This window comes from Emys orbicularis, chromosome 4, assembly GCF_028017835.1.
Source record: "Emys orbicularis isolate rEmyOrb1 chromosome 4, rEmyOrb1.hap1, whole genome shotgun sequence".
Lineage (NCBI taxonomy): Eukaryota > Metazoa > Chordata > Testudines > Emydidae > Emys > Emys orbicularis.
The window spans coordinates 155230135-155255397 of NC_088686.1; the positions used below are offsets into that span (position 1 = coordinate 155230135).

General features: G+C 54.8%; 1 protein-coding gene across 1 annotated transcript; it reads left to right on the forward strand.

Annotated features, from left to right (window-relative positions):
* The first annotated feature begins 643 nt into the window (after nucleotides 1-643).
* LOC135877334 (integrin alpha-D-like) lies at nucleotides 644-24168 on the forward strand. The gene is made up of 30 exons (XM_065402762.1): nucleotides 644-695; nucleotides 2905-3019; nucleotides 3170-3273; nucleotides 3481-3545; nucleotides 4245-4359; nucleotides 4657-4787; nucleotides 4997-5142; nucleotides 5239-5389; nucleotides 6398-6548; nucleotides 7014-7087; nucleotides 7397-7526; nucleotides 12150-12298; nucleotides 13121-13261; nucleotides 13549-13755; nucleotides 14029-14159; nucleotides 15189-15346; nucleotides 15514-15668; nucleotides 15820-15951; nucleotides 18375-18448; nucleotides 18781-18922; nucleotides 19154-19267; nucleotides 21018-21097; nucleotides 21252-21335; nucleotides 21584-21662; nucleotides 21917-22024; nucleotides 22251-22334; nucleotides 22511-22624; nucleotides 22824-22916; nucleotides 23088-23198; nucleotides 23392-24168. The coding sequence occupies exons 1-30, from the start codon at nucleotides 659-661 to the stop codon at nucleotides 23512-23514; spliced, it is 3498 nt and encodes a 1165-aa protein (XP_065258834.1). The 5' UTR covers nucleotides 644-658; the 3' UTR covers nucleotides 23515-24168.
* The last annotated feature ends 1095 nt before the right edge of the window (nucleotides 24169-25263 follow it).

Sequence of the window (25263 nt, forward strand, 5' to 3'; positions counted from 1 at the left end):
TGTGTGTGTGTGTGTGTGTTTCAGTGTAGGTATGTTGGTTGGTCTGTGTTTTTGTGTGTTTTTTGTCTCTTGGTGTAGTGTGTGTGTGTAACAGGGTGCTGCCTAGGAGAAACAAGCCAGGCCCCTATTAGCACTGTTCCAGAGGAAGAAGGGTATTAGTTGGGCTGGCGGAGGGGCCACGCCCTAATTACCAGAGTGGATCCAGTTGCAGGCCTGAGTAGCCAGCCTGCCTTATAAAGCTGGCTAAGAGACGGGAAGCAGGGGGAGACAGGAAAGGGAGGAGTGTGGGCTCTAGATCCCTGCTGGCTGGGAAGTTAGTAGTTCCCCAGAGTGTTGGTCTTTGTAAATATCTGTAAATAATAGGTGGTGAGAACGGACACAAACAATAAAAGGACACGGTGCAGCACTTCAGTTGGTCTCTGACAGCGTTTGTGGAGGGGCTGAGAGCAGGCACTGCTACAGTGTGTCTGACTAGTTGTGTGTCTGTCTCAGTGTCGCTTTCTTTCTTTCTGCAGCCTCCTCATAACACACTCTCCTTCCTCTGGTCAGTGTTTCTCTCTTTTCGGTATCACTTCTCTTTCCTCTGCACCCTCCTCTCCAGGCAGCGTCCTTGAACCTCTCACTCCCCGCTCCACACACACCCCTCACCCAGCACAGGATGGACCCCCTGCCTCTGCTCCTCTACCTGTGCGCAGGTAAGTGCCAGCCAGAGGGACTGGGAAAAGCTGGGCTCCTCCACATAGGTGCCCACTGAGTACCCCTCTGGCAGGCGGATGGGAACAGCTGGACGGTCAGGAGTCAGGACTCCTGGGTCCTATCCCTGGTTGGCTCTGGGGGAGGGGTCTGGTGGATTATACCAGTGGGCCTGTGCATCAAGACTCCTAGGTCCCCTCCACAGATTTGGGAGGGGAATGGGGCTCTAGTGCCTTAGAGGGTGGGGGGCAGGGCCGTGCTGCCAAACCCCCTCCCGCCAAGCGCCGCGCTGCCGAACACCCCCCCCCCCCCGCGGAGTGCCGTGCCACGCCACGCTGCCGAACCCCCCCGCCGCCGAACCCCCCCCGCTGAGCGCCGCGCCACCAAACCCCCCCCCGCCGAGCACCGTGCCGCTGAACCCCCCCCGCTGAGCGCCGTGCTGCGCTACTGAACCTCCCCCCCCCCCCCCCCCCCGGCCGAGCGCCCCACCACCGAAACAAAAACAACCCCCCCAGCGCCGCCCGACCGAACCAAAAAAAAATCCAAAAACCCTGAGCGCCCCCCCTGCCACCCCAAGATTGGCCGCCCCTTACCAGGTGCCGCCCCAAGCATGTGCTTGGTCGGCTGGTGCCTGGAGCCGGCCTGGGTGGGGGACTGATAATCAGGACTCCTGGGTTCTGTTCCCTCTGTATTCTGTTCCCCCAGACTCTCTGGGATGGGAGAGGGTCACAGGTGCGACTCCCCTTCTCTGTGGGGTGTGTGTGCTCGGTAGGATGTGGTGGGAGGGTCCAGCAGGTGTGAAGTGGATGCAGTGTTTGCAATTGCGCAAACCTGCTGTAAAACCACAGCTGCTTCCGCCTGCTTCAATGTCACGTCTCTTTTGTCTGTGAGGCCTGGACCCATCAGGGAATGGAGGGGGGCTCACTTTGGGGTGGCTGAGAGTGAGGGGGATGGACTGGGAAGGGGGGATAGACTGGGAGATGGGGTCTGAAAAGGGAAGAATGGGGGAGGCCAGCTCAGCTTCTCCCACCCTCCTAGGACCATTTCAGCCCCTGTCTTTCCCCTTTACCCCCCAGCCCCACCCACCTGCCCCATAATTCTGCACCCACTTTGCCCCATATCTGCTCCTCCTACAGCTCTGCAGGGTCTTTACCACGTCTCAGGGTTGGTGGGGGCCGCTCCAAGGGGATTCTCCTTCCCACCCTTCCCAGGCCTGGGCTTGCAGGGATGGAGAGGGCAGAAGGGAGGAGAGCTGTTCATCGGGGAAGTTGGTTACACTGTGCGTTAGGGATTCACCGATTGGCTGTTGGGTCTTTCTTGTATGACATGAGTTTGGTGGGTCTCAGCTCTGGCTCCCATGGCACAAGCTTACCAGGCCACCCTGCCCTAATTGATAGACTCGGCAGAGAGACTGAGAAGTGCTTGGGCCCAGGAGCTCCCAGCGCAATGCTGAGGCCAATCCTTGGATGCATGAATGGGGGAATCTCAAGTAGGAGTAAAGAGGTCCTACTCCCTCTGTATTTGCCAGTGGTGTGAGTGCTGCTGGACTCCTGTGTCCAGTTCTGGTGCCCACACTTCATGAAGGATGTTGATACATTGGAGAGGGGTCAGAGAAGAGGCACGAGAATGATTAGAAGATTAGAAAACCTGCCTGATAGTGATAAGGAACAAATATTTCATGTTGGGCTCTTCAATCTCGCAGAGAAAGGTCTAACGTGCTCCCATGGCTGGAAGTTGAAGCTAGACAAATTCAGACTGAAAATAAGGTGCAACATTTTTAACAGTGACAGGAATTAACCCCCAGAACAATTTACCAAGGGTTGTGGTGGATTCTCCACCACTGGATGTTTCTCTAAATGTTCTGGTCTGGTTCAGTTCAGGGAAGTTTGCTGGCTTGTGTTACACAGGAAGTCAGGCTAGACGATCACAGTGGTTCCTGCTGGCAGTACATTCTGTAAATCTATGAAGGCTGATTTGCATGGAATGATTTGCAAGAAATGGCCCTCAAGGGCTAGAAATAAGGGAAGTTTTACTGAGCTGCTGGGGCGGGGTGCTGGGAGTCAGGACTCCTGGGTTCTATACCCAGCTTTGGGAGGGGAGTGGGGCCTCAGAGTCAGTCCTAGAAACAGGAGGGGCTGGTCCCTGAGCCCCCACCACTGGCCCCACTCTGCAGAGGGGAAGCTCTAACAGATGGCTGTTTAACCCCTACAGTGCTGGCACCGACCCATGGATTCAGCGTGGACATGGAGGGACCCATCACCTTCCAGAAGGCAGCTGCAGGGTTCGGGCAGAGCGTGGTGCAGTTTGGGAGTGCCAGCGCTGGGGGGTAAGGGCCGAGCGTGGGTTCAGGACCCCACAGCTATGTGCCTCACACCCATCCCCGAGGGGCCCGTCTGGTTGGGCTGCCCCTCCTGGGCCCCATTCCTCTGGGTGTGATGGGGTATCCCCTGAGCCCCCCTCTGCTCTCTCCCTGCAGGCTGCTCGTCGGGGCCCCGCTGCAGATGGGAGACGTGAATGAAACTGGCCAAGTCTACAAGTGCGACCCTGCCTCCAGACGCTGCCAGGAGATCCCCATCCAGAGTAGGGGCACCCTGTGCTGTGGGGTGCAGTGGGTTAGAGCAAGGGGTCTGGGAGTCAGGACTCCTGGGTTCTATCTCCAGCGCTGTGAGATCTAGTGGGTTGGAGCCGGGGTGTGATGGGAGGCAGGGCTGAGAGTCAGGACTCCTGGGTTCTATCCAGGGGGTGGGGTTTATTTGCTCACCCTGGTGTGCACTTTTCCACCCTCAGGGCCCTCTGATGCTGTGAAGATGTCCCTTGGTTTGTCTCTGGCTGCCAGTGGCTCCCAGCTACTGGTAGGTACCGTGCATGGGGGGGATGGGTGCTGGGACTGGGGTCTGACACTCGCTCCCTGGGAATGCCATGGGGCAGCTCCCCCCAAACCCCACTCCTCACAGCTGGTAGTAACTGGGCCATGTCAGCGTGACTGGGGTACTTGGGCAGAGTTCATGACTGGGTGACATAATTGTGATGTAACTCTATGGGGGTCTTTGGTAACTCCCGTAATTAGCAGGGAAAGGTGGTCGCCGGGTGATGTCGCCAAGGCAACAGTGACTGTGAACTGACTTAGCAGTGAGCATGGTGACCAGCTGACATCGCCATGGAGACAGTGGTCATGAGATGATGTTGTAAGAGATGGAGGTAACTAGGTGATGTCGCCATGGTGACATCGATTGTGCACTGCCATAGCAGGGCGTGTGGCAACTGGATGACTTCACTGTGGCAACCTTGACTGTGCACTGCCATAGCAGGGAGGGCTGTAACTGGTTGATGTAGACATGGCACCAATGATTGTGCGTTGCCATAGCAGGGAGTGTGGTAACTAGGTGATGTCCCTGTGTCACTCCCCTGTCCCCTCTGGGAAACGAGTGCTGGGTCCTGGAGTCCCCTCTCCTGGCAGGAACTTGCATATCCATGGGGAGAAGACCCTGGCTCTCCCGCACTGGGGCTCTACTCAGGAGAGCCCAGTGACCCCGTCCATCTCTTGTGCCCAGGTGTGCGGCCCCACGGTGCACCAGGCCTGCGGGGAGAACATGTACATCAAAGGCTACTGCTTCCTCCTGGACCAGAGACTCCGGCAGCTCCAGCGCATCCCGAACAGTCTGCCAGGTGAGGGGCAGTCCAGGGGGTGGGGAACCAGCACCCAGGGGACAAGTGGGGGGGGGGGGGGGATATGGGCCAGCGGGGGAGGAGGAGGAATGAGGCTAGATGGGTCCTTGGTCTGATCTGGGGCAGCAGGGACGGGACCCGGCTAGATGGGTCCATGGGCCTGTACGAGGGTGGCGGGGAGGGGGTGGGATACCAGGCTAGATGGGCAGATGTCTTGGGAGATTCACTGCCATTTGGTGTCTCTTGGCCCATCAAGCTGAATTTCTCTGTGTAACCCCCACCCTCCCCGTTCCCCAGAGTGTCCCAAACGCCCCACAGACATCGTGTTCCTCATCGACGGCTCAGGCAGCATTGGTTACCGTGACTTTGAAACGATGAAGACGTTTGTCATCGAGGTCATAAGGCGTTTCCGTGGCACCGACACGCTGGTAACTGGCAGCCGCTGATTCCAGACCCTTGAGCCGCCAGCATCCCCTGCCCCTGGCAGCATCAGAGGGTGCTGAGATGCAGGGAGCGGGCTGGGGGCTCATACAGGGCCCTTTCCCCTCACAGTTGTGTTGACCCCAATGCCCCAGCATCTCTGCTATTCTGACCCACTCTTACTCCACCCTGCCCTGTTCCCCCTCTTGTCTCCCAGTTTGCCCTCATGCAGTTCTCCACCACTTTTGAGGAGCACTTTGACTTCAATGAGTTCAAGAGCACCCGCGACATAGATTCACCCGTCAGTGACGTTAGACAGCTCAAACAACTTACCTACACGGCCACTGCCATCCGGAAAGTGGTGTAGGTATCTCCTCTTCCCCTACAAGCGCTTCCCCTCCCAACCCACAGACGTGGAGGCTGAAAGAACTAACCCCCCTGCCTGTGCCTCGTTTCCAGGAGGGAGCTGTTTATCTCACAGAAAGGATCCCGGGATGCAGCTACCAAGATTCTCATAGTGGTAACAGATGGTAGGAAAAATGACAACACTCAATACTCAGCCGTGATTCCAGAGGCAGAGAGAGAGGGTATCATCCGCTACGCCATCGGGGTGAGATCTATCTATCCTAATGCTCACCTACAGAATCACAGAGATTTGTTGGGACACTGCAAGTACCAAATCCAGCACACACAGGCAGGACTGAACTTCCTGCTAGCCCGCCCAGGTCAGATTCAACAATATAATAGCATACAAGACAACAAATTAACACTAAGATAAACATATAGCACCATCTGTTCCTGAAGGTGGTCTGCACTAATCATTACAACTTCTCCCTCTTTAGCTTACATTTTTATTTAACTATAACTTCTAGGAATCCACGTAATCTGCCATCCACACGTTTCTATGTTCATTTGCCCCTTGAGTGCTATATTCAGCCATGCAGACATCACTTATAGTTGGATCTAAATGACAGGAGTGCAGGGTTCATGTCCTCTAGGTCAGGCCTATCTATTGTGGACACACTGTCTGCTGAAGGTGGCAGTGGGCTGAGGTCCTAAAAACACCCTCCACAATTCCACCTCCACAACTGGCTCCCATTATGATCCACAGGATGCAGGATTATGACAGGATGCAGAGATAAAGTTTGTAGACACCATAAATGACTTATTGGAGTAGCTAGACCTGGAATCCACAAAGGGATCACCTGATGAAATTAGCAGGCAGCAGGCTTAAAACAAACAAAAGGAAGTATTTCTTCACACAACACACAGTCAACCTGTGGAACTCATTGCCAGGGGATGTTGTGAAGGCCAAAATTATAACTGGGTTCAAAAAAGAATTAGATAAATTCATGGAGGACAGGTCCTCAAAGGCTGTTAGCCAAGAAGGTCAGGGATGCTACCCCATGCTCTGGGTGTCCCTAAACCTCTGACTGACAGATGCTGGGATTGCACAACGGGATGGATCACTTCTGATTCCCTCTGAAGCATCTGGCAATGGCCAATGTTAGAAGACAGGACACAGAGCTAGATGGACCATTAGTCTGACCCAGTCTGGCCATGCTTATGTTCTTCTGTTTCTGTTTCCTGGTCTCTCCTGCACCTTTGCCTCATGAAGGTCGGCCAGGCCTTCTCCCAGCATAGTGCCCAGCAGGAGCTCCAAGCGATAGCCTCTAATCCCACCGATGAGCACATCTTCCGGGTGAATGACTTTGACGCCCTCCAGGGCATCCAGAACCAGCTGCAGGAGAAGATCTTCGCCATTGAAGGTACCGGACCAGGGAGAAGCACTTCAGTTGCACTGGGGCTGTGTAAACAGGTTCCCGGGGTAGCGATGGGCCAGGGAGCTGCTGGGATTCTGTATCGCAAAGGGACCCGGGAGCTATCCCTCTAGGGAGTCCATTCTGTGTCCATCACCAGAGTATCTGAGCTCCAGGGTGAAGTGCTAGCAGCTGCTAGCAACTCTGGCTGCTCCTGTAATGTACTGCTCAGGGGGTCAAATTAACTCAGTGGGGCTGACTGGCTTAGCGGGGAATGGGACATGGGACCTTTCCCCTCTAGGGTCTCGGGCTCCGATCCAGCCCCAGGGCAGGGGACTGGCTGGCTCAGGGAGCCAGGGAATGAGACATGGGGCCTTTCCCTTTCAGGAGCACTGGGTTGGCTCGTGGGGATGGGACACAAGGCCTCTCTAGGGATGATCTCTTCCATGTCTGTCTGTCCTTCTCTCCCTCCAGGCACCCAGTCCCAGAGCGGCAGCTCCTTCCAGCTGGAGATGTCTCAGGATGGATTCAGCTCCCTGCTGTCCCCTGTGAGTGATGCCTGGCCCCGGTGCTTGTCCCACACTGCCGTGCGCTGGGGCCCTGATGGATTTTCCTGGATAGTCTCACTGGTTTAATTCCTGGACGGGAGAGACCACCCCTTAGTAGTCCACAGCAGTAATAGGTGTTCCCCCTTTGCAGTCAGTGCTGGCTAAATGCAGCTGGGAGGGGGGGGGGGGAGAGGGGGGAGGCTGTGCTGCAGTAGGTGACTCAGTCTGCTAATTATTTCTCCCTTGCTATATTTTGCTGGGCTGTCTGATTTGTGCAATCCATTCCCTTTGCCATGCGTGTCCATTTAGGATGGGCCTGTGCTGGGAGCGGTGGGAGCCTATGACTGGTCCGGTGGAATATACCTGTACGGGAGCAGCGGGGAGCCTAGCTTCATCAACGTATCCAGAACCTCCACTGACATGAATGATGCTTATCTCGGTAAGAATAGCCTGAGAGAAATCTTTAAACACAGCTCTAGCCCAGTGTTCCTGTCAGGTAATTTACAAGCTGCTGTGCCCCACCCCAAACATGGCTGCATCTCAGTGCTGGGGGAGGGATCCCTGTACAAACAGTCCCCACACCCCACCCCAGAGACAGCTGCATCTCAGCACTGGATGAAGGATCCATGCATGAACAGTGCCCGTGCCCCACCCCAGAGGCAACTAACACCTCAGTGCTGGGCAAAGGATCCCTGTATAAACAGCCCCCCTGCCCCACTCCAGAGGTGGTGCATTTCAGTACCAGGGGTGGGACTCCTCACCGCCCCCTCCATGAGATCACCACCACCCCCAGTAGGACCTCCCTCCCCGGAAGCAGATGCATCTCACTGACAAGTGAAATCTATCAGTTTATAAAAGCTTTTATGTTCCTTCTTGATGACAGATGAGCTGCAGTTGCTTTTTATTGTAATAACTATTATCATCATATCACTGTAATTATTGTAATGACTGTTGTCATTTCCTCATTGTAATTTTTCATATTTTATTATCACTTTAATGTTGACAAATGCAAAGTAAAGCACATTGGAAAGCATAATCCCAACTATACATATAAAAAGATGGGGTCTAAATTAGCTGTTACCACTCAAGAAAGAAATTTTGGAGTCATTGTGGATAGTTCTCTGAAAACATCCACTCAATGTGCAGCAGCAGTCAAAAAAGCAAACAAAATGCTGGGAATAATTAAGAAAGAGAGAGATAATAGGACAGAAAATATCATGTTGCCGCTATATAAATCCATGGTATGCCCACATCTTGAATACTGCGTGCAGATGTAGTCACCCCATCTCAAAAAAGATATATTGGAATTGGAAAAGGTTCAGAAAAGTGCAACAAAAATGATTAGGGGTATGGAACGGCTTCCATATGAGTAGAGATTAATAAGACTGGGACTTTTCAGCTTGGAAAAGAGATGGCTAAGGGGAGATATGATTGAGGTCTATAAAATCATGACTGGTGTAGAGAAAGTAGATGAGGAAGTGTTATTTACTACTTCTCATAACACAAGAACTAGTGGTTACCAAATGAAATTAATAGGCAGCAGGTTTAAAATAAATGAAAGGAAGTATTTCTTCACATAATGCACAGTCAACCTGTGGAACTCCTTGCCAGAGGATGTTGTGAAGGCCAAGACCATAACAGGGTTCAAAAAAGAACTAGATAAATTCATGGAGGATAGGTCCATCAATGGCTATTATCCAGGATGGGCAGAGATGGTGTCCCTAGCCTCTGTTTGCCAGAATCTGGGAATGAGTGACAGGGGATGGATCACTTGATGGTTACCTGTTCTGTTCATTCCCTCTGGGGCACCTGGCACTGGCCACTGTTGGAAGACAGGATACTGGGCTAGGTGGACCTTTGGTCTGACCCAGTATGGCCGTTCTTATGTTCTTATTACCTCACTTACATTAAGCTTTGTCAATATTTTATCTTTGTATCATTTATTCTGTCTGTCATTCTTGCTATTTTATAACTGACATCCTTGTTTTTACATGACCATTTAGACTCCACCACTGCCCTGGGGAGTTCGTTAAAAACTGATGCCTTGTTTCTGACTGGAATTTGTCTGGCTTCAACTTCCAGCCACCAGTTACTTGTTTTGCTTTTCTGTGCTAGATCAAAGAGCCCTTTGGTACCCAGTGTTTTCTCCCATGAAAGTTTGTTTACACTAGAATCCAATCACCCCTCCTTTCTGACAAGCTCAACAGACTGGGCCCTTTAACTCTTTCACTGTCAGATATTTTCATCAGCCCCTGAATCATTTTTATGGCTCTTCTCTGCACCTGCTCCAATTTTTCAATGTTCTTGAAATGTGGACAACAGACTGGGACACCGTGTTCCAGTATCGGTATATGGGGGAATCACCTCTCTGCTCCTACTCGTTACTCTCCTCTTTATACATCCATGGGTCGCATTAGTTCTTTTGGCTACAGCATTGCTGTGGGAGCTCATGTTCCCTTGTGACCCCTAAATCCTTTTCAGAGTCAATGCTTTCCAAGACACAGTTCCCCTCTGTGCACATAATGCCTGCATGACTTGTTCCTAAATGGACGACCTTGCATTTGGTTTTGTTTGAATGGGCCGATCTTACTAAGCCATCCAGATGCTCTGTATGACTGCCCTGTCCTCATCATTATTCACCACTCGGTCAATCTTTGTGTCATCTGCAAACTTTGTCAGCAGTGGTTTTTGGATTTACTTCCCAATCATTGATGAAAATGTTGAACAGCTTCAGGCCTTGAAACGATCCCTGTGGAATTTCCCTGACATTCCAAGATTTATTCAAAATTAACATCAGTGGGCCGGAGCGGTGGATTTCAAACTTTTTTTCTGGTGACCCAGTTGAAGAAAATTGTTGATGCCCGTGACCCACCGGAGCTGGAGATGAGGGGTTTGGGGTGTAGGAGGGGCTCAGGGCTGGGGCAAAGGGTTGAGGTGCAGGAGGGGGTCAGGACTCTGGGGTGGGGGTGCAGGCTCTGAGGTGGGGCCAGGGATGAGGGGATTGGGGTGCAGGAAAGGGCTCTGGGTTTGGGGGGGACTCAGGGCTGGGGCAGGCGATTGGGGTATGGGGTTGGGGCACGGGCTTACCTCGGGCGGCTCCCGGTCAGCAACACAGCAGGGGTGCTAAGGCAGGCTTCCTGCCTGTCCTGGCACTGCTGAACGCACTTCGCCCCGGAAGCGGCCAGCAGCAGGTCCGGCTCCTAGGTGGATGTGCGAAAGCAGCTCCGCGTGGCTCTCGCCCACAGGCACCACCACCCCCCAGCTCCCATTAACCAGGAACCGGTGCAGAGCCGGTGCTCGGGGCAGTGCGTAGATCCCTGTGGCCCCCCACCTGGGAGCCAGAACTGCTGATGGCCGCTTCCAGGACCCGCTCGGTGTGGAGGGGGGAGCGCGGCTCAGCCTGGCGCTGGGGCTAGCCCAGTGCTGGTGAGAGGCCGGCGACTCGGCCCAGCGCTGGGATTGGCCTGGTTCTCAGGGGAGCCGGCTGGGGCAAGCAGGACAGGCACTTGGAGCTCCGGCAGGTGGGGCCTTGGTGGAAGGGGGGGACGGGCTAGCCTCCCCGAAGCGGGGGTTCACCCCTCGCCCATGCTTCCTGCCCCTGCTGTTCTGAGTTATCTGTACTCTGAACCAGGCAGGGGGGTCTGTCATGTCGAGCGCCACCCGTCACCCCTTTTACCCGCTCTGGGTTGGAACCAGGGATTTTCGCGTCGCAGCCATAAGAATCGTCCCACCAGGTTCCAGTAATGACAATGCCACCTAAGATTTTTCTTGTGAATGAGAATTTCCAGTGCCCTCTTGCTGGTTACCCAGAGTGGTAGCATCACAATAGAACCATTTAAAAATGTCCTTTTCTTTGCCTCCTTTGCCACCTCAGTACAATACGTCCCTGACTTCTTGAGCTGAAGTGATATCTTTAAATCTGGGGCTTGGATCCCATCAGACGGCATGCAAAGCAGGGGTGCCCCAATGGGGCACTAGAGATGCTGTGCTTCAGGGGTGTGGGGCCTGGGTCTCACTAGGGGGTGCTCTCCTCTCACAGTGAGTGCTGGCTCCAATGCCCCAGTGAGGTACTAGTGGGTGCTGTGCTGCATGGGGTGGGGGGACTCATTCCCTGTCAGCCAGTGCTGACCCCATTTGCCACCTTAGCACTCTCTCCTTGAGTTGTTAGTTTAACATCCTCCTGTGCAAGGTCCAGTGATGCTGATCTCCCACACAGGAGCAAGGGGGGCTCCAGACACCTCCCCCCCCCCCATGCAGGCTCAGCAGGGCTCATGATCAAGCTCTTATACTGCTGTAAGGCTGTGTGAGGCTCTGCGTCAGGAAATACCTGCTCCCCCCACTCACCCTTGTGTGTCTGTAGACGGTCTGGACTCACCCCTGCGGCGCCTCCTGCTGGTCGTCTCGGGAATTAGCTCTTCCAGCATCCTGGAGCGCCCCCTGCAGGCTGGTGATCCACCTGTCCTCTGGCCCCATGTCCCTCCCGGTGCCCTTGTATCTGGGGTGCTGCCCCCTGGCAGTACACCCCTCAGTACTAGGGTCTCCCCTCCCTGGGGAACCCCCACCCACTATCCCTACCTCACCTCAGAATAAGGCCACTGCCAGTCACCAACTAGCCCCCACTCCCTGGGGCAGACTGCAGTACCAGCCTACTCATCACTGGCAAGGGGGGTTTGGACCTGCTGCCTTGGCCTAGCCCTGGGCTGCCCTCTGCAACCCCCCAGTACCCCTTGGCCTAATACTAGGCCGCAGCCTGGGGCTTTCCAGGCTGGAGCTCCCCTGCTCCTCAGCCTTTCTCCAGCCCTGCTCCACTACAGGTACCCTATGTCTAGCTCCCTGCAGCCAGGCCCTTCTCTCCCTGAACGCAGAGAGAGACTCTGAGCTCCTGGCTCCCAGCCTTTTTATACAGGCCAGCTGTGGCCTGATTGGGGCGTCCCAGCTGTGGCTACTTCCCCAATCAGCCCAGTAGCTTTTCCCTTTGCCCCAGCCCTCTGCCAGGGCTGTTTTAAACCCCTCAGGCAGGAGCGGGGTAGCCACCCCACTACAGTGTCTCTGTCTCTTGCAGGTTATTCAGTTCAGGTCATCAGATCCCGGGGGCGGAGCAGCTACGTGGTTGGGGCCCCTCGCCACAATCACATTGGCAAAGTCATTCTATTCAGTCAAGATGCCAAGCATGGAGGATGGCGGGAGGAAACCGAGGTGCTGGGAGAACAGGTAAGGAGAGGGCTTGGGGAGTGATGGGCAGAGAGTGAAAGGGAGGTGAGGAAGTTTGCAATATTTCCACAACATGTAACAGTTTGTGTTCAGATCTCAGATGTAGGCAGTACTGGGAGGTGTCAGTCAGAGAGACTCAGGTAATGGATAAATGCTACTGGTGTAGACAACTGCACCACAGCTAACAATCAGCTTGATGATGATCATTTATTTATTTGTTTTGAGGTAGTGCCTAAGAACACTATGGACCAGCTCAAGTTACAGACCAGGACCCCATTGTGCTAGGCACTGTACAAACATAGACTACAAAGATGGTTCCTGCCCCCAAAGCTGACAGTCTCATAGTCTATATGTTCAGTTAGATGAGACTCAAGAGTGATGCAGACAGAGAGGGGAAACATTTAACTTGTGCAAACACGGTAGTTTAAATAATGGCACCACAGGAATGGCTAGCAGGAAGCACCTCTCTCACATACAGCTTCCTGTGCGCTCAGGCAAACCGAATTGGAAAGACCATTTCAGCCAAGTAGACTCAATGAATAAACTTCACTTGTACAAACACAGCAGCTAAAAAGAACTGAACCACAGTGAACAATCAGCATTTCTCCAAGACCTAACAGCCTATACGTTCAGTGGGATGGAGAACTGACAGCAATAGCACCACCTGCTGTGTGTAAAGGGAGGGTGACGGTGAGGACGGATTGAACGTGGGGATTTAATTCTGCTCCCAGCAGGCTGGGGGGGGGGGGGGGAGGGAGAGAGGTCCCAGTGGGAGAAGGAGGAAGTGACTAAAATGAAGGGGTGACTTATCTGCCCCTCCAGATCGGCTCGTATTTCGGGGGTACACTGTGCGCTGTGGACCTCAACGGAGATGGAAACACAGACCTGGTTCTGATCGGAGCCCCCATGTACTATACACCCCTGAATGGAGGACGTGTCTATATCTGCCCTATTAACCAGCAGGTAGGAGAGGGGAAGAATTGGGGTTTATGATGTAGCTGGACAGATTTAGGGCTGGGATCCCATTAAATGGCTTGCTAGGCAGAGATGACCCCATGCTCCAGTCCAGGGCTAAGGGGCGCTGTGCTGCAGGGACCAGGATGGGGGGCTTAGTAGAAGATGCTCTCTCCTTGCAGTCAATGCTGACCTCAGTGTAGCACTAGGGGGTGCTGTGCTGCAGGATGCAGGGAAGAGTCTCTGCAGGGGGTGCTGATCCTTTCGCCCTTTGTCTCTTTGGATGGGGCCTGCAGGGGGCGATGCTGATCTGCAGGAAGACACTGCAGGGGCAGATGGGGCAGGCGTTCGGGCACTTTGGGGCCAGCATGTCCGAAATTGGGGACATCAGCGGGGACGGCCGAAGAGATGTGGCCATCGGGGCCCCCATGGAGAATGACAATCGCGGGGCCTTGTACATCTTCCATGGGGAAAATAGCAGCCTCAATCCCCAGTACAGACAGGTGAGCCCCAAAGAGACACCATGGAGCCCCATGGCCCTCTAGTGCATATTAACGTTTAGCCGCACCTTTCCCATCCCTCGCCCTCTGTTGCCCCCTAGTGCCCATTATACAGTACAGCCACCCCTTTCCCATCCCTCACCCTCCACTGCCCCCAGTGCCCATTATACAGTACAGCCGCCCCTTTCCCACCCCTCACCCTCCGCTGCCCCCTAGTGCCCGTTATACAGTACAGCCGCCCCTTCCCCATCCCTTACTACTCTCTCTGCCCCACAGCGCATAGAGGGGTCACAGTTTCCCAGCGGGCTGCACTACTTTGGCCGGGCCATCAGTGGTGGGACAGACCTGACGAGGGACGGACTGCCAGACATCGCGGTGGGAGCACAAGGGCAGGTCCTGCTGCTGAGGTGAGTTACTCTGTGTCGTTGCACTGCTCCACATGGCAGTCACAGACAGCGACAGTATGTGGGGGGGGTGTGTGTGTGTGTGTGTGCTGCCCGCTGCTGGAAAACGGCAAGGGCAGAAACCCCAAATTGGCTGTGTGCTCTATAATTAGATTTCACCACTCAAGTTAGAAGTATGAACTCCTCAGGCACTATAACAACCTCACCATGGTGTCCCAGAGAGCCCCTCCAGGCACTCTGGTCTATTTTGCCACCCAGATAAGCTTGCCTTTGTGATAGATGGTTCCTTACACCAAAAACCACAATAATATTCAGGTTACTCCTTGCCCCAAAGGACCGGTCACTTACCCCAGAGCAATTGTATGTCAGATCTCAAACCTAAGGCAATGCTGGTAGCCAATCCTGTAATAAACTAGCTAAAGATTTAGTAACTAAGAAAAAGAAACGAGAGTTATTTATACTGTTAAAGCAGGTAACGTACATATGCAAATGAGTTACAGTCTTAGATTCCAAAAGATAAGAGAATCTTCTGTAATAAGCAAACTCCATATGTCCTTTAGAGCTAACCCAGACTAAGCAGCTGGGAGTCTTTTGCTTATGCCGAGTGATTCTTGCCCCTTTAGAGTCCAAGTGGCACAAAAAAAACAAGTTTCTCCTTGTCAAGGATTTGTATCCCCTTCTCCCCAGAGCCCACGCAGATGGGACAAGTTCATGCGTAGGGTTGCTCTTCCTAGAGGGGGTGAGAAATGCAATTAACCAAGTCTCTGTTCTTCCATGTCTCACAATGGTTCATTTGGTCTCAATGGCCTTCTCCTTTGGCAGGAGCGAACCCCTTCTGTAGGAAGCCAGCCTTTGCATTAGAGAAGTCTCCTTCCCTGTTTGATGAGTTACACAGTTACAAAGGTTTAAAAGGCAAAGACTCCCTGGGGTGCTGTGAGCACATCCAGGCTGGGTGGGAGGCTCTGCGGAGGGAGGGGGGCTGACTCCATTGCAGAGAGTGGCTGGGTGATGGTTCTGTTCCCCACATGGCAGGTCCCGGCCTGTGCTCAAAGTCGAGATCTCCATCAGCTTCCAGCCCCCCACGATCCCCACCTTGGCCTTCGACTGCCAGGAGCAGGAGCAGCTCAATACGGAGGCCAGCAGGGCAGAGGTCTGCTTCACCATCACTAAGAGCACCATGGACAGCCTAGGTCAGACCAAACCCATCCCCCGCTCCCCTCCCCCCTGGCCTGGGGTTGGCTTGGAGCCAGCGACCCCTAGAGGGGAAAGGCCTCGTGTCCCATTTCCCCTTGAGGTTCCCACTCTTAGTCTCTCTCTGTCCCTCATTTGTCCCTCATTTTCCCCCTCACCCCTGTAGGTGACAGGATCTTCAGCACCATCCAGTACAGCCTGGCCCTGGACCCCGGGCGGACGAAGATCCGAGCCGCCTTCGACTCCAGCGGCCCCATCCTGAGCAGGGAGCTGCGTCTCAGCATCGAGAAGAAATGTGAGACGTACCGGATAACGTTACCTGTGAGTGTGGGGGGGTCCTGGCTCTTTCCCCTCCCACTGTGTCTGCCCCTTGCTCCCAAATCACCCAGAGAACAAAACTCTCTCCGGGTCCAACACAGCCCCCAGCTCCTGTTACCCTTCAGGGGCCCGACTTGTCTCTTTGTCTCCACAGCTCTGCCCTGAGGACACCGTGACCCCCATCACCCTGCGCCTCAACTACAGCCTGACAGGGGAGCCCATCTCTGCCGCTAGCAACCTCAAACCCATCCTGAGCGAGGACTCTGCGCCGGTGTCTGCAGGCTCGGTAAGGTGCCAGAGCCAGGCCCCGAGGTGGGTCTGCTCCAGGGATCAAACCAGTGACCGTTTGAAAGCAAAAGACTGGAAAATTCAGAGGCAGCAGCAGCCTCCTAAATCCCTTTACACAGTGCAGCCACTAGAGGGAGACAGAGATGGATGCTGAGTTTGCCTTGGCGATGAACCCATCTCTCCTCCGTGGGAACATTCCAACTTCTCCTCAAAGCTCCCAAAATATCCATGTCTAAAAAAAATTGAAAAATTTTCATCAAAAATCAAAATTTATTTTGGCCAGGGCCCCCTAGAGGGGGAAGTCCCCATGCCCTGTTCCCCATCCCCCTGAGCCAGCCGGTTCCCCTGCCCTGATGCTGTATCAGAGCTGGAGCCTCCCAGAGGGGAAAGGCCTCCTGTCCTGTTGTCCATCCTCCCTGAGCCAACCAGTCCCCCTGCCCTAGCACTGCTAGAAGTGTGATACTGCTGCTTGCCAGAGGGGGACGTGGAAGAGGGATTGTGTGTGGGAGGGGAGGGGGCAGGGGCAGGGCTGATGATGGTGTGAGGTATCCTGGGGGTGCAGCCTGGGACTGTGGGACTGTTGTGCCCCTTTAACCCTCCAGCCTGGGATGTCTCACAATGCTTTGCTAGTGACAAGCAGCAAACTCCTGCAGGCACTGTAATCACTCAGCACAACTGCATCTGGAGCCCCACACCCAGCTAGATTGCCCGAACACTCCCAGAGCCACTCATGAATCACATGGAGTAAGGCACCAGCCAAATCCCCCCAGCTCCCAGCCTTGCACCTCAGGAATATACCATCTTGCACTGCTCAAGATGAGCAATGAAATTGTATTAATTGGTTCACCACTTCATCAATAGAAAGTGGACATACACCAGCCTTTGTAACCTGAGCAGATTTACCAAACACTTCAGGCAAATTCACTGGTAAAGATAAACAGTTAAACAAATTCATTGACTACAAAAGATAGATTTTAAGTGATAGGCAAAAAGTCAGAGTTAGTTACCAAAAGAAAAGAAAATATAAGCACGGAGTCTAAACTCTCAACTCTATTTGACTGGGCAACATCTAGATTAAGCAGTTTTTCTCCCCCACTGGATATTGCAGTTCATAGTACACAGGTTTCACCCTTGAAACCTGGACCAGTCCCCTCTGTTGGAGTCTTCAGTCTTCTGAGTGTCCTTGTTGCTTGCAGCATAGGTGGGGGCAGGAGAAAGGCCCGGTATGGGGCCCCTGTGTTCTGTTCTATACCCTTACTTGCCCCAAAGCTGCAGGTTTACCTGAAAGCAGCTAACAGAAGTGTTCCTGTCTTTAACACTCAGATGTCCAATGGGGTCTAAACCCAAATAAATCCGTTTTACCCTGTATAAAACGTATGCAGGGTAAACTCATAAATTGTTCGCCCTCTATAACACTGACAGAGAGAGATGCACAGTTGTTTGCTCCCCCAGGTATTAATACATACTCTGAGTTAATTAATAAGTAAAAAGTGATTTTATTAAATACAGACAGTAGGATTTAAGTGGTTCCAAGTAGTAACAGACAGAACAAAGTAAGTCACCAAGCAAAATAAAATAAAATGCGCAAATCTATGTCTAATCAAACTGAATACAGATAAGATCCTCACCAGTTCCAGAATGCTCCCTTTTACAGGCTAATCGCCTTTTAGCCTGGGTCCAGCAATCACTCACACCTGTTGCAGTCACTGCCCTTTGTTCCAGTTTCTTCCAAGTATCCTGGGGGGTGGAGAGGCTCTCTCTTTAGCCAGCTGAAGACAAAATGGAGGGGTCTCCCAGGGGTTTAAATAGACTTTCTCTTGTGAGTGGAGACCCCCTCCTCACTCCTATGCAAAATCCAGCTCCAAGATGGAGTTCTGGAGTCACCTGGGCAAGTCACATGTCCATGCATGACTCGCAGTCTTTACAGGCAGAAGCCATTGTCCACATGGTATCTTGTATGTCTCCAGGAAGACTTCTTATGTGGATTGGAGCATTCCAGGATGCATTGTTCCCCAAGTGCTTCCTGGTCAGGTACTTAACCTTGCGAATTCCTTCCTAAAGAAGCTGACCAAATGCCTCACAAAGCTTACTTAGAAATCAAGCCAGTACACCGCCAATATTCTCAACCTCAAGTACAAAAGATATATATGTGTACAAATAGGATGAATAAATATAGTAGACCATTACCTTTACAGAGATATGTTACATGGCACAGGCAGCACACAACATATTCCAGTTATGTCATATTCCCATAAAGCATTATGGGGTACAGCATCACACACGGTGCTCCCCCAAGCTGTAGAATGTCACAGATGGGTTTAGCTGTCCCCCGTGCAGGGTCCCTGCGTTGTCGCTCTAGCAGGTGGTGCTGCAGCCCCTTCCCTACCCATGCTGATCCTGCTCTCCTGGGTCTCCCCCCAGCTCCCGTTTCAGAAGGACTGCGGCACAGATGGCCGCTGCGATGACCAGTTAGAAATCTCCTTCAATTTCTCTGGGTAAGTCACTGAATCCTCCTCCCCAAAACACCTACCATGGTGGGACCCGTCCGGCATGATCCCACCTCGGATCTTCAACATCCAGCTGGAGATTTTGCTAGATTTCCAATGCTGATGGATCCTGGGTGGGGGGGCACTGCTGTGGGGAAGGTTCACCGCTGGGTTTCCAGGCTGTGCACTGTTATGGGAAGCTCACAACAGTGGAGTTCCCAGTTGGGCACTGTTATAGGACACTCTCAGCGCTAGGGTCCCCGGCTGGGCACTGCTAGAGGAAATTTGAGGAGCGGCCAGGGCACTGCCTGGAGGAAGCTCAGCCCTTTCTCTCCCCTTAGCTTGAGCACCCTGGTGGTGGGGGTCACCCCTGAACTCAATACCACCATCTCCATCCAGAACCGTGGGGAGAATTCCTACAGCACCAGAGTGCAGTTCTTCTACCCGGCCGCGCTGTCCTACCGCCGGGTCCTGCTGCTCCAGGTACCCCAACATGGGGCAGGCTCAGCAGGGGGCGCTGTGCTGCAGAGGAGCAGGGGGCTCAGCAGGGGGCGCTGTGCTGTAGGGAGTGGGGAAGGAGCTCAGCAGGGGGTGCTGTGCTGCAGGGGGCAGGTGGGGGCTCAGCAGGGGGTGCTGTACTGCAGGGAGCAGGAGAGCAGCTCAGTAGGGGGCGCTGTGGGCCCTGTCTCTCACTGGCTAGTCTCGCGTGCTCAGTCCAACAGGAGGACCATGCCCGTTAGGTGCAGCTCAACCGTGGGCTCCGAGGAGCAGACTCAGAGGACCAGCACCTGCCACATCAACCACCCCATCTTCTGGAGCGGGGCCGAGGTAGGGACGGGCCCTGGCCTGTGAACTCCCCAGGGGTGAGCCCAGCTGGGGGCAGAGAGGGGAAGTTCCCTAGAGTCAGCCCAACCCGTCACAAGAGATGTGCTGGGGAAAGCGCCCCAGGGAGCCCAGCGAGTCAGTGCAAACAGAGCCCTGAGATCACTCCGGGGCTGGGGTCAGGCCGTGCCGGGTCTGGAAACCAAGGGCCAGACTTGTGGGATTGGAAATCAGGCCTCACTGGGGGAGAAAATAACAAGTGGAGGGGCTGTTCCCTCCCCCCTTTGGGGTCCTTAAAAGAAGCCACTGGGGGGGGGGGGGGGGGCGACCGTGGCTCAGTAAACGACAAGGGAAAGGGGAAGGCGCCAGCGTCATTGTCATGGCTGCCCCCCCGTCCCGTCCCCTCGGACCCAGCATGACACCACTGGGCCTTCGTCAACCTGGTCCTGAGAGGTGTCCTGACCCGACCGGGCCAGGCCCAGGGAGACGGACCCACCTGCCATAGGCGCCAACTTTCTCGGCGCTGGTGGATGCCCGCGCCCCCGCCCCTGGCCCTCCCCGACTTCACCCCATCCCCGCCCCTGGCCCCGCCCCCATTCCAACACCATCCCCAAAGTCCCTGCCCTAACTCCGCCCCTCCCTGCCCCATTGGATCCCTTGCCCAAATCCCTGCCCCGGCCCCACCTCTTCCCCCAGCGTGCCGCATTCCCCCTCCTCCCTGCCCCGTAAATCAGCTGTGTCACGGCGCAAGCGCTGGGAGGGAGGAGACGCAGGAAGCGGTGGCCGCCTCGCGGAGGAGGCGGAGGTGAGCTGGAGCAGGGGGGGCAGGGCCGGGCCATGGGGAGCTGCAGGTCGGTGCTGAGCACCCACCAGTTTTTTTCAGTGGGTGCTCCAGCACCTATGCCACCTGCCTCTGCCCCCAGTGAGATCCAGACACCACCTGGGACAGGAGACTTTGTCTCTTCACCCCTGCCCCTTGGGCTCCTTCCCTTCCCCGCCTAATTCTTCTCTTCCCGCTCCCCTCTGTCTAAGGAGCATCTGGCTGAGCCGGCCAAGCCTGTGTGTTGTGCTCACTGCTGTGAGCCTGCACCCAGGAAAGCGGCTAAATCCAGTGTCCGCGCCAGCCCGAGGCTGGTACCGCTTGCCAGCTCTCGGCGCGGCTGATCCGGGGTCTCTCCAGCAGGGAGGCTGCCAGCGAGAGGCAGCAGCCGCAGCAGAAGCTACATTTTCTCTCTGTGCTGCTCTTTGCTCTCCCCACTTGTGCCTTTGCCTGGTTTTGTCTGCTGGGAACCAGGGCTGGACTTTAACCACAGCGCCCAGGCCGGCTCCAGCCCCTCCACTAACCTCCTCTCCTCCCCCAGCGGCCAGTTATTGCGTCCAGAGCCGGTCAGACAATGGGAGGAGGATAAAAGGCTCTCTCCAGCGACAGGCGCAGGGCAGAGAGGAGGGGGGAGGATAAAAACCTAGTTGAACACATTACATTGCAAAGGCCTTAGCTGATTTCTTCTGTGTCTGTAATAAAAAGGATGGTTAATGGGGTGTTGCCATAGTACGGAACCAACTGAGGTCTGTGGATCCCAAACCAGGTTAATGCTGTTGGGCAGGGACAGGGTCATGTTAACACCTTTGCTTCTCTGGGCCCATTTATTCCATCTAAGTTCATACAACAGTCCCCCTGATCCCCTGTGCCTGCCCCGCCCCCGCAGTCTCTGGCAGTTCCCCAGGCCCTGACTCTCACCCCCGCTGTGTTTTCCAGGCCGTCTTCATCGCCACCTTCGACGTCTCCTCTGAGGCCGACCTGGGGGACAAGCTGCAGATCACGGCCAAGGCCAGCAGGTGGGGCTGTGCAGGGCCAGGGGGTGGGGTGGGGGCAGTGGGTGGGGGCCATGTACGGAGCAGGGCAGGGCAGAGGCCTATGGTGCAGTCTCCCTGCACAGTTATCTGCCTGCATCTCCTCACATCTCTCTCCTTTGCCCTCCCCTCCCTGCAGTGACAATGGTGGCCCCACCACAGAGCGCATAATTCACCGGGCGGAGCTGCCGGTCAAGTACGGCATCTTCATCATCCTCACCAGGTAGGTCAGTGCGGAGACAGAGTGGGGGAGCGCCCCCTGCTGGGCCCCCTGTTCCCTGCAGCGCAGCGCCCTGTAGCGCAGCACGGGGTCATAGGTGCCAGCGCTGATTGCAAGGGGAGAGCGACCCCCTACTGAGCCCTTCCCTGTAGCACAGCGCCCCTTCTGGACATGACACCCCACCACCACTTTCCAGCCCCATGCATCACACTCCCGCCTCTCTTGTTCCTTCCATCCTTTTCTTCCCCCAGCCTCGAGGAGTCGACCAAGTACGTCAACTTCTCCTCCAAGGAGGAAGGGACAAGTGTGCCAGTGACACATGGGTACGAGGTGAGGCCGGTGGCACAGAGTGTGAGGAGGGAGATGGGGCAAGAGGGAGGGAGTGGAAGTGGTTGAATGGGATCTAGTGGGTTAGGGCATGGAGGGGGAGGGGTAAGTGGAGGGATGGACAGGGAGCCAGGACTCCTGGGTTCTATCCCCAGCTCTGGGAGGGGAGTGGGGTCTGAGGGTCAGAGCGGGATCTGGGGATCAGAGCTCCTGGGTTCTCTTCCTGCAGTGCCCTATGGTGAGTCTGTTTCTTTCAGGTCAAGAACCTGCGGCAGCGAAGTGTCCCCATCTCGGTCACGTTCCAGTTCCCCGTGAAGCTGAGCGGGGTCCGGGTGTGGGACGCCTCTGAGGTCGTCCCCTCCAAGGTACCTGCCTCTCCCTGCCCTTGTGCGTGTGTGAGATGGGCCCAGTGACACCTGCTCTGCCCTACAGCGCCCCCTGCTGGGACAGGCTGCCTAGGGGGGAAAGACCCCTGCCCCAGCCCCCGAGCCAGCCAGTCCCTTGCCCTGGAGTGCTGGTGCCCCCTAGAGGGGAAGGTCCCATGACCCATTCCCACAATCATTAACACCGTGACTCTCTCTGACTCCCCAGCCCCAGCTGGCTCAGTGCACCAGTGAGGCTGAAACGCCCGGTTCAAAGGACTTTGTGAAGCAGATGAGTGAGCGCCCCCTGCTGGTGAGTACAGGCTGGTGCTGGTCCCAGCAGCCCTTTCCCCTTGGCACTAACACAGACAGTGAGTGGGGGGCTGGGCTGGAGGAGGGACCCCTGCTATAGACAGACCCAGACCCTCATGGCCATGCTGAGCCCCTGCACACCCCCTGCCTCACCCGGCGATATCCTTCCACCCCCAGGACTGCTCCATGGCCACCTGTAAGAAGATCCGGTGCAGAATCGCCTCCCTGGAAATGCAGCAGCCGCTGGAGTTCATGATCAAAGGGAATGTCAGCTTCCAGTGGGTCTCCCAGGTACGAGAGCTGCCTCTGCCTCCCAGCACCGGGCAAGGGATCTCCCCGTGAGAACAGCCCCTGAGCCCCTCCCCACAGGTGGCTGCATCTCAGTGCTGGGCAAGGGATGGCCTCTAAATTGCTCTGGGTCCCTCTGGGCTGACACTCTGGGCTGGTTTGTGTCATTTCTGGTTAGGGACGGTGAATTTCTTTGTTCCAGACTCAGCAGCAGAAAGTGAGTCTGGTGAGCGAGGCCCGGATTGAATACGAGGAGAAGAAATACACCCAGAAGGAGGGATTCGTCCAGCGCCAGGTACCAGAGTGACTGCGTCTGGGATAGAGAGAGCATCGGCCAGTGGTTAGAGCTGGGAGCCAGGACTCCTGGGTCCTGTTCTGCGAGGAACTGAGGTCTGAGGGCTTAGAACAGGGGCGGGTGATGGTGCCAGGACTCCTGGGTCCCCATCTCACAGCTCCTCTCCCCCAGGTGCAGACGGTGGTGGAGCGCTACGAGGTCTATAACTACTTGCCCATCATCGTGGGCAGCAGCGTGGGGGGCCTGGTCCTGCTGGCTCTCATCACCGCAGCCCTCTACAAGGTGAGTGGGGCAGGGCTTGGACTCCTCCCCCACAGCCCATCACCCTGGGGGCGGGGCATGTTGTTCTCCCAGCTGGTGGGGGAGGGACAAGGGTCTTTCCTTCGGAGGTTCCCACAGGCCATCCTTCCTGCTCCTCCACCATGAGCCTGTGTCCATCTGGCTCTCACCATCTCCCCTCTTTGTCTCCTTCCAGTTTGGCTTCTTCAAGCGCCAGTACAAGCAGATGATGGAGGGTGGTGTGGAGGGTGAGGGGCCTGGCCCGACCCAGAGCGCTGCTGCTGGAAACCCCCCTGTTTCCGATGCCCCCAAACAATAGCCCCCCATGTGCCAACACCCCCGGCTTTGCTTCTCTCTGGGCTGCTCCAGATTCACCCCCACCCCCTTATGTTGCCACCTCCAAGATGCAGAAAGACTGGCCACTGTCCACCCTCACACCAACAAAACACGTCCTAGTGCCAACTGGAGCCAATCGTTACTCAAATTAGACTTGGCCGAATTCTATTAATCTTTTTATAATTTTGATGGAGAATTATCCAACGTAATTATCCTGAAAGCAGCCCTAGTGACACTGGTATTACCACAAGTTTTATACACATTAAGTTGGACTCTAAGTTCTCCTGCAACAATTTTTGTTCGTTGTCTAGAGGCATGTTTTGATTATCGATGGAAATATTGTGTCACTGGTTTTTGTGTGTGTACGGTGAAACTGGTGTTTGCTGACAATTACCCTCTGCCCACCCTCCCCATCTAATTCACTATTCCTGAAGTGAGAAAGGAAGTATTCGCTCGACGCTGAGGAAGCAGGCCTGACCTATATGGTTTGGTCAGGAAGGCTGCTGAAGGCATGTGGTGAGACTCTTTGGTTGAATCTGATACCGTTTAAGTTAGGCACTAGTAAACATTTCATCTTTTATTTTCTTTGTAACTATTCCTGACTTTTATGCTTCATTTCTTGGACTCCCTTAAAATCTCTCTTTGAAGTTAATAAACTTGTTTTATCTAATCCAGTGTGTTTGAATTGAAGTGCCTGTTTGGTAACTCTGTTTGGGGTGACAAGTTGTTTGCATAGCATGATCTTTAAGGAATAATGGATTTAATATAATTTGTAGTGTCTGGGAGAAAATCTAAGACTGGTGGTGTGTTGCCGTCAGCCTGCGGTATAACCCAGGCTGGTGAGAGCTCGAGTGAAACCCTTAGGCAGGGCAGAGCAAACAGACAGTCTGATGTCCTGGCTCTGGCAGTCAGCAGACAAACACAGGCCTCTTGGCCTAAGGTGGGGAGGCTCCCGCCCCAACGGTGAGGTTGACAGCTGGGGGTAGGGGGACCCAGATCCACCCTACTCCACTGGGTCCCAGCCCAGGCCCTGGCAGAGGGTTCACCCACTGGGTCAGCGGGGATCCTACCGCGACACATCGACCTGGATTCAGGCAACAACCCAACCAGACTATAGTCTAGTGTCCCTAGGCTGCTTCCGACTCGCCCACTGTAATGTACCTGTGGCTCAGGGTCGTCTCCCTTCTCTTAGGGGTATAAGGCGTCTGGCAGTCCTGGCACTTGGTCACCTGGGTCAGTCTCCTCCAGGGGCAGGGTGTGGTGCAGCACAGGTTCAACTCTGGGGATCTGCAGCAGCCTGGAGACGTCTGCTCCCTTCCCTGGCTCACTCAACTGGGTTAGAGGTTTTGCCTTTTATACTTCCTGTCCCACCCCTTACCTTCCAGCTAGAGGGGCAAGCCTGGCCTAGCACCGCCCACTAGGGATCAGAGAGCGGCTCCTCTCCCTGACCCCCTCCCCCCCCCCCGGCTCAGTGGGAGGCCACTCCACCTCACCCCCATTTGTATCACATTAGCCGTAACCCACACACTGTCGTGCACCTTCCCCCACCCTTTAATGTCATTCAGGTCTTTTCTTTGTCTCCCTGAGATCCATATTCCCATCCGGAAGACTTTGTGCTTAAAACCACGACAGTAGTAGTTTCAGGCATGCACCTGGTTTCTATATGTTCCATCTCACCACATCTTCTGGAGAGAAGATTACCATCCCGACCAAACTTCTTAATTGTCCTAAG